General features: G+C 40.0%; 1 protein-coding gene across 1 annotated transcript in view; it reads left to right on the top strand.

Annotated features, from left to right (window-relative positions):
- Nucleotides 1–212: 212 nt before the first annotated feature.
- Nucleotides 213–14,621, top strand: part of LOC115196652 (mucin-5B-like) — a gene marked incomplete at its 3' end in the record, with an annotated part of 35,410 nt that continues 21,001 nt past the window's right edge. Inside the window, exons 1-17 of the mRNA XM_029757497.1 lie at nucleotides 213–337; nucleotides 472–534; nucleotides 662–864; nucleotides 1,039–1,106; nucleotides 1,771–1,885; nucleotides 5,977–6,067; nucleotides 6,285–6,388; nucleotides 6,554–6,773; nucleotides 7,109–7,234; nucleotides 8,594–8,711; nucleotides 8,878–9,016; nucleotides 11,063–11,170; nucleotides 11,528–11,597; nucleotides 11,863–12,000; nucleotides 12,551–12,715; nucleotides 13,387–13,481; nucleotides 13,750–13,876. Coding sequence (XP_029613357.1) covers nucleotides 268–337; nucleotides 472–534; nucleotides 662–864; nucleotides 1,039–1,106; nucleotides 1,771–1,885; nucleotides 5,977–6,067; nucleotides 6,285–6,388; nucleotides 6,554–6,773; nucleotides 7,109–7,234; nucleotides 8,594–8,711; nucleotides 8,878–9,016; nucleotides 11,063–11,170; nucleotides 11,528–11,597; nucleotides 11,863–12,000; nucleotides 12,551–12,715; nucleotides 13,387–13,481; nucleotides 13,750–13,876 — 2,020 coding nt within the window. The remainder of the gene's footprint in view (nucleotides 338–471; nucleotides 535–661; nucleotides 865–1,038; nucleotides 1,107–1,770; nucleotides 1,886–5,976; nucleotides 6,068–6,284; nucleotides 6,389–6,553; nucleotides 6,774–7,108; nucleotides 7,235–8,593; nucleotides 8,712–8,877; nucleotides 9,017–11,062; nucleotides 11,171–11,527; nucleotides 11,598–11,862; nucleotides 12,001–12,550; nucleotides 12,716–13,386; nucleotides 13,482–13,749; nucleotides 13,877–14,621) is intronic.

The raw sequence follows: 14,621 nt of genomic DNA, 5'->3' as shown, positions 1-14,621 counted from the left end.
TCATTTTTATAGGGAACACATTTGGGACGTACCCTACTTCTCAGGAATATTGATAGTGATCTAAGGATTATTATGATAAAAATGTTAAACATTACCCTCCTTAGATACAGAATCAAGTACCAAAGAATCCTCAAGGTACTTCCTTGAGTGTAGGTACTTCCTTGAGTGTAGCAGTTTAAAAGCAGGCAACTGGTGCCTCACAGTATAAGTAGGAACAGGAAGAGTACCTGTTCAGGTGGACCAGGACGACTCGTTAGAAGAACCATCATGGCACTCCAATGGGTGAAGCCATGGATCGCTCTCGTCTTCGGACTATCTGCTGCACATTATAACACTGGTAAGAAAAGACAAAACAAGATATGATGAAATACAATTTAACATCACTTTTGGTTAACCCATGTAGCATAGTTTAGGAACTAAAGAAGAGCTGGATTAGAAGCAAAATAAGACTTGTTCCCTGTCTATTTCCAGTTATGATTCCAGATATGACTTCCATTGGGAGTCTATATGATTCCAAACTGCAAATCTTATCAGGTAATTTGTGTTGTTGAATATATGTCACCTAATATTCAAATATCTATATTCTACTGTACTGTTATATTATACATCTTATATTCAGAGATGGATGGTGCAACTATACTGTACATTTCCCCCCATGCAGCAGGAGTGAGTCCAGCTCATAATGGGCAGGTCTGCAGCACATGGGGTAACTACCACTACAAAACCTACGATGGAGACTTCTTCCAGCTGCCCTACTCCTGTAACTACGTGCTGTCGTCGTTGTGTAAGAGCAGCAGTGGCTACGAGGCCTTTAACATTCAGCTGCAGCGCGGGGAGGTAGATGGGCTGCCCACCATCACCAAGGTATTCCTTTGTGATCAGTTGTTTGATTGTTTTAAATTTCACTATTGATTAATTGTTTTTAAATTGCACTATTGATTAATTGTGTTTATTGCTCTATGATCTTAATGTAAGGTGACCTTGAGGGTCCTAAAAGGCGTCTGTCAAATAAAATGTCCTACTGTTGTTATTATTAAGGTTTCTTTGAAGCTGGATGGAACCTTCGTGGAGCTGGCCAACGGTAACGTCAGCGTCAACGGATTAAAGTGAGTTCCCAGTCTAGTCAACAATGGATCTCAGATGTGTAAAACCATTGGCTCTTAGATGTGTAAAATAAATAGTAATACAGGAAGCAAATGATACGGGGGTTTGTTATCACTTAACTACATCCAATGGGATTCATTTTATTCAGAGATCCATCTTTTTATTGTTTTGTTCAATTGCATTTATCAAATGTAAGGGGGAAAAAGAATGGAAAGTATTTTATTTTTGACTTCAGTTGCTACTTTTGTACGAAGACTTGAGGTAAAATTCATAACAAGTTTTATAAAAATGTATTAATGTTATGGATGCAGTGTTGCATCATCATTTAACTCATCTTGAGATCAACTTTTTGCTGTTTTAAGATAATCTACATAATGTCAGTTTCAACGAGCAACAGTGAGTTCATCAGTGATCTAAAAGCATTCATTGTATAGCATTCAGAGGTAAAACAATTTTCCTGAGGTTTAGTTGATGTGCATTTACAGATGAAAGTTACCAAGCTGAAATTCCGTTTGATGAAATCCTACTGTATACAGACATTTTTACCTAGTACAGTCTCAACAGTGGAGGAAGAAAAATACAAAGAAAAAACTTTAAAGGACAACTTTGACCCTTGTTGGAATATCGACTTTCCCCTCTGATGAACACTTTGCTTTGTCCCCCTAGGGTCACCATACCGTTTGGTCAGTTTAATTTCTTTATTGAGAGGACTGTTTCGTATGTGAAGATCACAGCCAAGCTGGGGTTAGTCGTCATGTGGAATGAAGATGATTCCCTCTGGGTATGTGTTCAGTATGCTTACTCATTTCCATACGTCTTCTGTTACACTACAGTGATATGTGGTTGTTTCACCTGCTTTGGTTCAATACACTGATTATAAATCCTTCTGGATGAGAGTGTCTGCTAAATGTCAAATGTAAATGTGATGCTTTGGTGCAATATTCTGGTCCTGATGAAAACGGTCTGTAGTTAGCTAGTGACTGTTGGGAACATCAGTGTTAGAGGAACTGTTGGGAACATCAGTGTTAGAGGAACTGTTGGGAACATCAGTGTTAGAGGAACTGTTGGGAACATCAGTGTTAGAGGAACTGTTGGGAACATCAGTGTTAGAGGAACTGTTGGGAACATCAGTGATAGAGGAACTGTTGGGAACATCAGTGTTAGAGGAACTGTTGGGAACATCAGTGTTAGAGGAACTGTTGGGAACATCAGTGTTAGAGGAACTGTTGGGAACATCAGTGTTAGAGGAACTGTTGGGAGCATCAGTGTTAGAGGAACTGTTGGGAACATCAGCGTTAGAGGAACTGTTGGGAACATCAGTGATAGAGGAACTGTTGGGAACATCAGTGATAGAGGAACTGTTGGGAACATCAGTGTTAGAGGAACTGTTGGGAACATCAGTGTTAGAGGAACTGTTGGGATAAGAGTGGGAACATCAGTGATAGAGGAACTGTTGGGAACATCAGTGTTAGAGGGACTGTTGGGATTTGGCTGAGGCACGAGAGCCGAACAAGCCTGACGAGCCGGCGGAAGCAGGGGAGCCTGACGAGCCGGCTGAGACACGAGAGCCTGACGAGCAGGCGGAGGCAGGAGAACATGGCGATCTTGCAGAGGCATGAGAGCCTGTAGCGGCTCCCAGACCCAACGTCACTCCCACTGAAACTAAAGAAAATGTAAAAACTCCCTGATGCTTCCCTTAGGTGAGGCGTTATTCTGCAACGATGTGCACTGAAAGTTGGGAAGCAAGTTCAGGGAGTGAGCGTTTCAGTAAATAAACGTAACATAATACAACCCAAGAACCAGGAAAAACGCACAGACATGACACTGGAACAGCAACAATAACGAAGGAACCAAAGGGAGTGACATATATAGGGAAGGTAATCAGGAGGTGATGGAGTCCAGGTGAGTCTGATGACGCGCGGGTGCGCTTAACTATGGTCTCAGGTGTGTGCCTTAAATGAGCAGCCTGGTGACCTAGAGGCTGGAGAGGGAGCACACGTGACAAAAAGGTTTTAACAACATGATGAGAGTTTAAAAGGTTTTAACAACATGATGAGAGTTTATTAAAATGTTTTAACAACATGATGAGAGTTTAAAAGGTTTTAACAACATGATGAGAGTTTAAAAGGTTTTAACAACATGATGAGAGTTTAAAAGGTTTTAACAACATGATGAGAGTTTAAAAGGTTTTAACAACATGATGAGAGTTTAAAAGGTTTTAACAACATGATGAGAGTTTAAAAGGTTTTAACAACATGATGAGAGTTTAAAAGGTTTTAACAACATGATGAGAGTTTAACTTCTATGGGCTACGTGGGACGCTAGCCAGTGAAATATCAGGGCGGCAAATTCAAAAACAACAAAATGTCATAATTCAACTTTCTCAAACATACAACTATTTTACACCATTTTAAAGATACACTTCTCCTTGATGTAACCACATTGTCCGATTTCAAAAAGGCTTTACAGCGAAAGCAAAACATTAGATTATGTTAGGAGAGTACATAGACAAAAATAATCACACAGCCATTTTCCAAGCAAGGAGATGTGTCAATAAAACCCAAAACACAGCTAAATGAAGCACAAACCTTTGACGATCTTCATCAGATGACACTCCTAGGACATTATGTTACACAATACATGTATGTTTTGTTCGATAAAGTTCATATTTATATCCAAAAACAGCATTTTACGTTGGCGCGAGATGTTCAGAAAATGTATTCCCACCAAAACATCCGGTGAATTTTCACATCAATTTACAAAAATACTCATCATAAATGTTGACAAAATATATAACAATTATTTAAAGAATTATAGATAGACTACTCCTGGATGCAACCGCTTTGTCAGATTTTAAAACAGCTTTACGGAGAAAGCACATTTTTCAATATTCTGAGTACATAGCTCAGCCATCACATAGAGCTATACAGACACCCGCCAAGTTCGGGGCAACCTAAACTCAGAATTAGTATTAGAAATATTCTCTTACCTTTGCTGATCTTCGTCAGAATGCACTCCCAGGACTGCTACTTCCACAATAAATGTTGTTTTTGATCGAAATAATACATATTTATGTCCAAATACTTCCGTTTTGTTCGTGCGTTCAGAGGACTATCCAAAGGCATAACGCGCGAGCGCTGAACGAGAGACGAAAAGTCAAAATGTTCCATTACCGTACTTAGAAGCATGTCAAACGCTGTTTAAAATCAATCTTTATGGTATTTCTACAGTAAAATTGCGATAATATTCCAACCGGACAATAGCGTATTCATTCAAGGAGAAAAAGAAGGAACGGCACACTCACGTGACCGCACATATCCAATCCCTTTGTCCACAGGCAGTCCACTCAGTAACTGAGCTCCTATTATCTGCCCAGTAACAGGAGAATGCTCAAACCACTTTCTGAAGGCTTTTGACAGCCAATGGAAGCCTTAGGAAGTGCAACGTAACCCCACAGATACTGTAGTTTCGAAAGGGACTAGAAAGAAGAACTACAATTCTCAGATCCTCCTCTTCCTGGTTAACTTTTTCTCAGGTTGTTGCCTGCCATATGACTTCTGTTATACTCACAGACACCATTCAAACAGTTTTAGAAACTTCAGAGTGTTTTCTATCCAAATATACTAATAATATGCATATTCTCATTTCTGGGAAAGAGTAGTAACCAGTTTAAATCGGGTACGTTTTTTATCTGGCCATGAAAATATTGCCCCCTAGCCCATACAGGTTAAAAGGTTTTAACAGCATGATGACAGTTTAAACGGTTTTAACAACATGATGACAGTTTAAAAGGTTTTAACAACATGATGAGAGTTTAAAAGGTTTTAAATGGAAGAGTGCATTTCAGGAGAGGTAAAAACAGAGGGGATTGTAAGAAACCTCCCCCTTTCAGATGTTTATAGAACACAAACCAACAAATAATAGAATCCTGATTATTAAAAGAATAATCAAATAGTTGGGAAGATTCATACAGTGAATGTATTTGGTATTGTTGTTCAGATCCTATCCGTTTCATGTCAGACCAGAATAAAACAACAGTGAAACAGGTTTCCTATTGTAGATATATTGTAGACATGATCCCTAATCTGCATAATTAACTTTAATGAATAACCACTTGGGTATACAATACATTAAACATTAAACAATATTAGCAAAGTCCTGGGCACACATTTGTATTTGTTTTAGGTAGCCTAATGCTCTGTGTTGATTCTATCTGTACATACCTAACCTGAAACACAGTGCCTGTTTTGTGCTAACATCCCGCTCCTTGTACTCAGCATCATATGCCAAACATAGGTATATCAAATTAAATTCTACTGGTCGCATACACATATTTAACAGATATTATTGCAGAAGTAGCGAAATGCTTGTAACACAGGTACAAGTAGTGGAATGTTAGCATAAACAGACTGGTACCCAGGCTAGAACAAGGAGTGGAATGTTAGCATAAACAGACTGGTACCCAGGCTAGAACAAGGAGTGGAATGTTAGCATAAACAGACTGGTACCCAGGCTAGAACAAGGAGTGGAATGTTAGCATAAACAGACTGGTACCCAGGCTAGAACAAGGATTGGAATGTTAGCATAAACAGACTGGTACCCAGGCTAGAACAAGGAGTGGAATGTTAGCATAAACAGACTGGTACCCAGGCTAGAACAAGGAGTGGAATGTTAGCATAAACAGACTGGTACCCAGGCTAGAACAAGGAGTGGAATGTTAGCATAAACAGACTGGTACCCAGGCTAGAACAGATGAAGCATGTGAAATTTCAGTACATATAAACTGCTGTAGCTGCATGGCCAGCTAGCTGTATGTGAAATGTACATATTTGCGATGCATTAACCCTCAGTTATCTTCCATTGGTTTTATAGGTGGAGCTGGACTCAAAGTTCCAGAATCAGACTTGTGGGCTGTGTGGAGACTTCAACGGAGTCCAGATTTACGACGAGTTCATTAGGAATGGTAAACAAAATCACCAAATGTCTTAGAGGGGCGGATTACGCTCCTGTTCTGCTTATGAGTGTATAGGTTCAATCTATGGGTTAGGAAGGGGTTATAAAGTATTTTTCTAGGTACCATTTTAAGAAAGGGTTATCAAAAACACAAAACACATGATGACAGAGACTGTTTGTTAGGGGAAATAAACAGGTAAGATAAAACTATGTTTATTTTGCTACAGATGATCATCTGAAGACAATCGACTATGGTGATATTTGGATGATGAATGGTCCAACCAAGACCTGTACAGAAATCCCTGGTCACACTGAACAGTGTGAAGACCAGGTATTTACAAGTCTAGAGCTGAGCTGAACATTTAAGATTTCTAATTCATTACATTTAAACATGACTGTTAGTTTAAAATATCAACATCATCATGGCTGACATTTGATCAGTACATAATCCCTCTATGTTGCCTCTAGTAATTCTTATTCTTCTTCATCCTTTCAGACCGAACTTTGTGAGCAGCTTCTCACCAGTCTTGCCTTCAGTAGCTGTAAGGACCTGATTGCCACAGACTCCTTCATCAAGGCCTGTGCAGAAGACATGTGTCACTGTGGCAACAGCAGCAGCAGTGCCACCTGCGCCTGCTCCACCATGTCCGAGTACTCCCGCCAGTGTGCTCACGCAGGGGGGAAACCCCAAGAGTGGAAGACCGACCAGTTCTGCAGTAAGGGAATCTATTTTGCATTACATATCCTTATTGTTTTTATTTTGGATTGTTTGTTTGTATTGCTCTGTTGGTAGATTGGATGTGGGTATAAAAAAATCCTCAGCCAGAGCTTTGTTGTAACTCAAAGTAAACACTTTTCACATGCAATAATGCTTTGCCTTAGGTAACCTATTGTGTTTTCTTCTTTGACATGCTAGTATTTACATTTATGTGACTGAAAACTGAGGAGCAAATCCCAATTTTCACTTAGTCTTCCAATGATTTCAATAGAAGAATATGTGAAAATGTGAACTAATGAAGACTAATGAAGGTTATTTGTCTGTGTCGAGCAGTGAATACATGTCCTTTAAGCATGCAGTACCAGGAGTGTGGTAGTCCCTGCACTGATACCTGCTCCAACCCAAAGAGGAACCAGCATTGTGAGGAACACTGCACCGACGGATGCTTCTGCCCTGCTGGTACATGCACTCATTTACTGAATACAACATCATATGTCAGCTATGTAACTATTTTAAAGTAGCTGAGTACAACATCATATCTCACAGACGGAGGTTCTGCCCTGCCGGTACTGCACACTCACTGATTTTAACAGAGATGGGACGAAGTTTCAATTTTGCAAGTCCAAAGCAAACTTTGAAAGTAGCCTAAACCGAATTTGATCACATTCACATTTTCTCCTAAAACAAATACATGCTTATAAATAGGCTGCACAACATTACCACATGGTTTACCCTGGCCAGAGGGCCAGAGGGGACAGGGCGCATTGGAGGTAGACTATGCAGCTCCAGGCAGCGGTTGTTATCAATAGCATAGTCAGACTGAGAAATCCCCTTGTTTTCTTCCCATACAGTTCAGGTGTAGGCTGCTGCAACATTTCCGTGAAGAGTTCTTGCTTGGGTATATCTGGAGTGATGTGTTATCATGTTTGCTAAATACATACCGGAGGAAAGTGGAGCTGTGAGCGTTTTGCTAGATTATGTGATTTGCGTCCGGCCTGCGCAACCTGTGATTTCTGTGAATCTGATTGGTCAAGACACAGAACAAAACGCACAGAACCTGCAGCACTCTGATTTAAAATACCAGACAGGTTTACATGCGCAAGTTGACAAATCGAGTCATACAGCTCAAGTCCAAGTTAAATGACGAGTCATAGATGCTCAAGTCGAAGTCTAGTGGGAAGTGTTTTACTTTTTGTCAAGTCTCAAGTTGCAACATGACTGGAGTCCACATCCCTGGATTTTAAACCAGGAAGACTGTATAAAACCTCATATTGGTTATGTGGCTCTTTAAACCAGGAAGACTGTATTAAAAGTCATATTGGTTATGTGGCTATTTAAACCAGGAAGACTGTATAAAACCCTGATATCACTTATGTGGCTCTTTAAACCAGGAAGGCTGTATAAAACCCTGTTATCAGTTATGTGGCTATTTAAACCAGAAAGGCTGTATAAAACCCTGATATCAGTTATGTGGCCATTTAAACCAGTAACAGGTTAAAGGTTACATAGATTGGAAGAGTAGCCTTATTGTAGGACTGGAGATTTCATTATTTGACAAAAGTTCTGCAACAGATGTCCCGTAGTAATTAAGATATTGAACTACATGGATCAATGTATTTTATGAGATAAGGAAGGACTAAATTCGTTGAATGTCATTTATGGGATCAGGTGACTAAATATATTTAATGTAATTTATGGGATCAGGTGACTAAATGTAATGTATTGAATGTAATTCATGAGATCAGGTGACTAAATGTAATGTATTGAATGTAATTCATGGGATCAGGTGACTAAATGTGTTGAATGCCTTTCTCATAGGAACCGTGTTTGATGACATCACTCATAAAGGCTGTGTAGCTGTGAACCAGTGCTCTTGTCTCCACAACGGACAATCTTACCAGCCTGGACAATCATTCTCAAGAACCTGCCATGAATGGTAAGAGCTGCATTGCGTTTATATACACTGAATTATTGTGTGTGTTGAGGCGGATGTGTTGAGACGGATGTGTTGAGCTGGATGTGTTGAGCCGGATGTGTTGAGGCTAAACTGGATGTGTTGAGCCGGATGTGTTGAGGCTAAACTGACTGTCTCTCTCTGTTAGTACCTGTATCCAAGGCCAGTGGAGTTGTGTGGATCTAGATTGCCCAGCTACCTGCTCCATAGTGGGAGGTTCCCACATCACCACCTATGATGGGAAAGCCTACACCTTCCATGGAGACTGCTCATATGTCCTGTCCAAGGTAGGGATCTAACCTACTGTATGGTGGGATATTAGTGCCAACAGAAATATTGAATAACAATGTGATGTCTTCCCTGTGGCTCAGTTGGTAGAGCATGGTGTCTGCAATGCCAGCAATGCCAGCATGGTGTGTGCAATGCCAGGTTTGTGGGTTTGATTCCCACGGGGGGCCAGTACAAAGAAAATGCATGAAATGAAATGTATGCATTCACTACTGTAAGTCGCTCTGGATAAGAGCGTCTGCTAAATGACAAAAATGTAAATGTGATTTCTTCATACAAATTCAAAGTGGTTCAATTCAGATTCCATGTCAGTTGGCAGTAATATGACTCCATGCTGACATGTTCTGTATGTTTAGTAGATTTAACTCCTAACTCGCTAGCGAACATGTACTGGCCCACGAACGGGCCACATCAAGCATAGGTTGCGGCTGACAGCTGACAGCCACTTGCATTGGAGGTGCTTATAGCATTGCTTTACTATCCATATTCATCTCATAAATAACATCGGACTTTTCAATCAAGTTGAATCATAATGTACAGTGCCTTCAGAAGGTATTCACACCCCTTGAAATAATACGTTGCATTGTCTCACTGCGTGTCCAATAATAGTGTTTAACTTGATTTTTGGACAACTACCTCATCTCTGTACTCCACACATACAATTATCTGTAAGGTCCTTTAGTCTAGCAGTCAAACACAGATTCAACCACAAAGACCAGGGAAGTTTTCCAATGCCTCGCAAAGAAGGGCACCTATTGGTAGATGGGTAAAAATTTAAAAGCAGACATTGAATATCCCTTTAAGCATGGTGAAGTTCTTAATTACACTTTGGATGGTGTATCAATAAACCCAGTCACTACAAAGATACAGGCGTCCTTCCTAACTCAGTTGCCGGAGAGGAAGGAAACCACTCAGGGATTTCACCATGAAACAAAAGGTTACTTTGAAACAGTTACAGAGTTTAATGGCTGTGATAGGAGAAAACTGAGGTTGGATCAACAACATTGTAGTTACACCACAATACAAACCTAATTGACAAGTGAAAATAAGGAATCCTGTACAGAATAAAAACATTCCAAAACATGCATCCTGTTTGCAAGAAGACACTAAATTAATACTGCAAAAAAATGTGGCAAAGCAATTAACTATTTTTTCTGAATACAAAGTGTTATGTTTGGGGCAAATCCAATACAACACATTACTGAGTACCACTCTCCATATTTTCAAGCTTTGTGGTGGCTGCATCATGTTATGGCTGCATCATGTTATGGGTAAGCTTGTAATCATTAAGGACTGGGGAGTTTTTCAGGATAAACGGTCAACAGAATGGAGCTAAGCACAGCAACAATCCTAGAGGAAAACCTGGTTCAGTCTGCTTTCCATCAGACACTGGGAGACAAATTCACCTGGATGACAACCTAAAACACAAGGCCAAGTATACACTGGAGTTGCTTACCAAGATGACATTGAATGTTCCTGAGTGGCCTAGTTACAGTTTTAACTTAAATCAGTTTTAAAATCTATGGCAAGACTTGAAAATGGCTGTCTATCAGTGATCAACATCCAACTTGACAGAGCTTGAAGAATGTACAAAACTGAATAATTGCAAATATTGTTCAATCCAGGTGTGCAAATCTCTTGGAAACTTACCCAGAAACACTCACAGCTGTAATCGCTGCAAAAGGTGATTCTAACATGTATTGACTCAGGGGATGAATACTAATGTAAATAAGATTTTTCTGTATTTCATTTTCAATAAATTAGCAAAAGTTTTTAAAAACAAGTTTTCACGTTGTCATTATTGGGTATTGTGTGACAAAAACAATATTTAATCAATTTTAAATTCAGGCTGTAACACGACAAAATGTGGAATAAGTCAAGGGGTGTGAATACTTCCTGAAGGAACTGTAATTCCCTAGAACCGAAAGTAGGCAAGTAGTAAGTAGTGTGTTACAAAAAATTAGTTCCCTTAACTTTACTGTCATACCTTAACTTTCCTATCACACCATAACTTAACTGTCATACCTTGTACCAATTGTCCCCAGCAAACCAACGAGACTGCTTTCACAGTCCTGGGTGACATAGTGAAATGTGGGAAGACGGACATTGAGACCTGCCTAAGATCTGTAACCCTGGTGACTCCAGAGTCCATGGTAAGTTAGCCTTTCTGTAGTGACACACCCACCTGATAGTGTCATATTAAAATATATCAACATCAAACCATGTTGTATATGTTCAGGGGAAAAAAGCTCAATGTTGAGACTTCTGCTGCTGTCAGTGACTCGTATCACCACTTCAGGGTTGGAGTAAATCCCATTTAAATTCCAGTCAGTTCAGGCAGTCCACTGAAATTCCAATTCCAATGCTCTTCATTGTTTTTTCAGTGAGGAACATTTGGAATTGGAATTAGGTTTACTCTCTGAATTGACTGGAATTGACTCCAACCGTGTTCCACACTCCTTATCACCTGGGGAGTCGTTTTTAATCAAGTTGTAATTTGTCACTTGCAGATTATCGTCATCGAGGCTAGTGGAAGGGTCTTTGTCAACAAGATGTTTTCTCAGTTGCCACTTTTCATGGGTGAGTGACTGATTGATGGCTGCTTGAGAAAAGAGATTCAGAAATGTGATATCTGTCTATTTTTTTGTAGTTAATAATCAGTATAAACGTATGTTTGTAACCCTTCCCCTGCAGTACGTACCGTACCAGAAGTTGTCTCTTTTTATCGTCTTTCTTTCCTTGTCTAGCAGCATGTAACACCATAAGCATCCCACAATAGGGAAGTGGGAGCTAAAAGTTCATGCTAAACTAGATTGTGACTAGAACTTGTGTATATTTTCCACAGCGGATGTAAAGATCTTTCAGCCCTCTACGTTCTACATCGTTGTGCATACCTCTTATGGGCTCCGACTAGAGGTGCAGATAACACCTATAATGCAGGTCTACATCGTAGCTAGCAGTTCACACAAAGAAAAAACCCAGGGTATGTTTCTCTCTGTTCATTTAACGTCTTTGTGAAAAGATAAGCGTCTTTGAAAAGCGCTATATGAATCTCATGCATTATTATTATTATTATTATTGCTCCTAATCTCAGCTTGTTACCTGTATAAAAGACACCTGGCAGCCAGAAATCTTTCTGATTGAGAGGGGGTGAAATACTTATTTCCTTCATTAAAATGCAAATCATTTTATAACATTTTTGACATGCGTTTTTCTGGATTTTTTTGTTGTTATTCTGTCTCTCACTGTTCAAATAAACCTACCATTAAAATTATAGACTGGTCATATCTTTGTCAGTTGGCAAACGTACAAAATCAGCAGGGGATCAAATACTTTATTCCCTCACTGTATAAAAGCTGATTGGTTATCAAACTATTGTTATTGTAACATATGTCACTATACCACTTGTTTGAGGGGTTCGGTCAAACCTCACCTGAAACAATTATTAATAAACTAATGATACTTGATGCATTGCATCTTCAGTCAATGTTAGTTCAAACCACCTGTTATAATTTTTTGTACCTCTTATCCAGGTCTTTGCGGAGACTTTAACAGCGTCCAAGCTGACGATTTCAGAACCATCAATGGACTCGTGGAAGGAACCGCTGTAACATTTGCCGACACGTGGAAGAACAAAGCAAGCTGTCCTGATGTGACACAGAGCTTTGAGATCCCATGCAGTCTGAGTGTAGAGAACGGTACTCCTTCAGCCTCTTTAAAAACACTAACATGTGTCTAATGCAGCAGTTTTCAAACTAGGGATCACGACCCCATGTGAGGTCACTTTATATGAAAATGGGGTCACGGGAGAATTTCCAAAATACCAAAAAATATATACACTGAACAAAATATAAACGCAACATGGAAAGTGTTGGTCCCATGCTTCATGACCTGAAATAAAAGATCCCAGACATTTTCCTGACACACAAAAAGCTTATTTCTCTCAAATTTTGTGCACAAATTTATTTGCATCCCTGTTAGTGAGCATTTCTCCTTTGCCAAGATAATCCATCCATCTGACAGGTGTGGCAGATCAAGAAGCTGATTGAACAGCATGACAATTACACAGGTGAACCATGTGCTAGGGTAAAAAAAAAGAAAACTCTAAAATGTGAGGTTTTGTCACAAAATACTTGATAATACAAAAGGATTCCTTACTAGTAGTAGAAAAAGGATCACTCTGTGCATAGATCTGAGTTGATTTTCTAACTGACCATTTAAACTGTTTCATTATGTTTCGGTGTAGAGAGCCTTTATCAGAGCCTTTGAATACTTTTTGGAGATTACATTTACGTATGTCTTCTGAGATGCCTTGATAAAAACTCTTTGTACTTTGTGAAATGTTGCTAAAATCTCATATGTTTTACAGAGAGATATGCCAAGCACTGGTGCTCGATGCTGTCAGATCGTGCAGGAATATTTTCCCAATGCCACACTGAGATCGACCCAAATTACTACAAGGAAGTAAGTGTGATGATGTTAATTAGTCAATTGCTCTTTAATTACAGAGTTATCCCAAAAGCTCTAAGAATATATATTTAAACAATCATTTAAGAAGTTCTATATCAAAATGATATAATATTAATTTTATTTATCTCAAAACATCTAATCAGATTTGTATAATACTATTGTCCTGTGCTTGTGTGTGATTTCAGAAAACAGTAGTTTTCTTCATTAACACATCTCATAACTGAACCTTCTTCTTCTTCTGTTTCTTCTTCTCTCCCTATAGATCTGCCTATATGACAGCTGTAACTGTGAGAAGAGTGAGGAGTGCATGTGTGCTGCGGTCTCCTCCTACGTCCATGCATGTGCTGCTGCAGGCGTCATGCTCAGTGGATGGAGAAACACCACCTGTGGTAAGATAAACATCAGAGATACTGAATATATTTATTTATTTATTTATTTATGAAGGGTTTCCCCTTCTATTAATACATGGTGTCCAGGGTTTACCCTCCTATTTAACAACGGTGTCCATGGTTCACTCTCCTATTTACCCACGGTGTCCAGGGTTTACCCTCTTATTAACCCACGGTGTCCAGGGTTTACCCTCCTATTTACCAACGGTGTTCAGGGTTTCCCCTCCTATTTACCCACGGTGTCCAGGTTTTCACCCCCTATTAACCCACGGTGTCCATGGTTTACCCTCCTATTAACCCACGGTGTCCAGGTTTTCCCCCCTATTAACCCACGGTGTCGATGGTCTACCCTCCTATTAACCCACGGTGTCCAGGTTTCCCCCCTCCCTATTAACCCACGGTATCCATGGTTTACCCTCCTATTAACCCACGGTGTCCAGGTTTTCCCCCCCTATTTACCCACGTTGTCCAGGGTCTACCCTCCTATTAACCCACGGTGTCCAGGTGTCCCCCCTATTAACCCACGGTGTCCATGGTTTACCCTCCTATTAACCCACGGTGTCCAGGTTTTCCCCCCCTATTTACCCACGGTGTCCAGGGTCTACCCTCCTATTTACCCACGGTGTCCAGGGTTTACCCTCCTATTAACCCATGGTGTCCAGGGTCTACCCTCCTATTTACCCACGGTGTCCAGGGTTTACCCTCCTATTAACCCACGGTGTCCAGGTTTTACCCTCTTATTTAA

The sequence above is a fragment of the Salmo trutta genome, chromosome 7, assembly GCF_901001165.1.
Source record: "Salmo trutta chromosome 7, fSalTru1.1, whole genome shotgun sequence".
Classification (NCBI taxonomy): Eukaryota; Metazoa; Chordata; class Actinopteri; order Salmoniformes; family Salmonidae; genus Salmo; species Salmo trutta.
The sequence above is the reverse complement of the archived record's forward strand: the minus strand, read 5'-3'. Positions and strand labels throughout refer to the sequence as shown.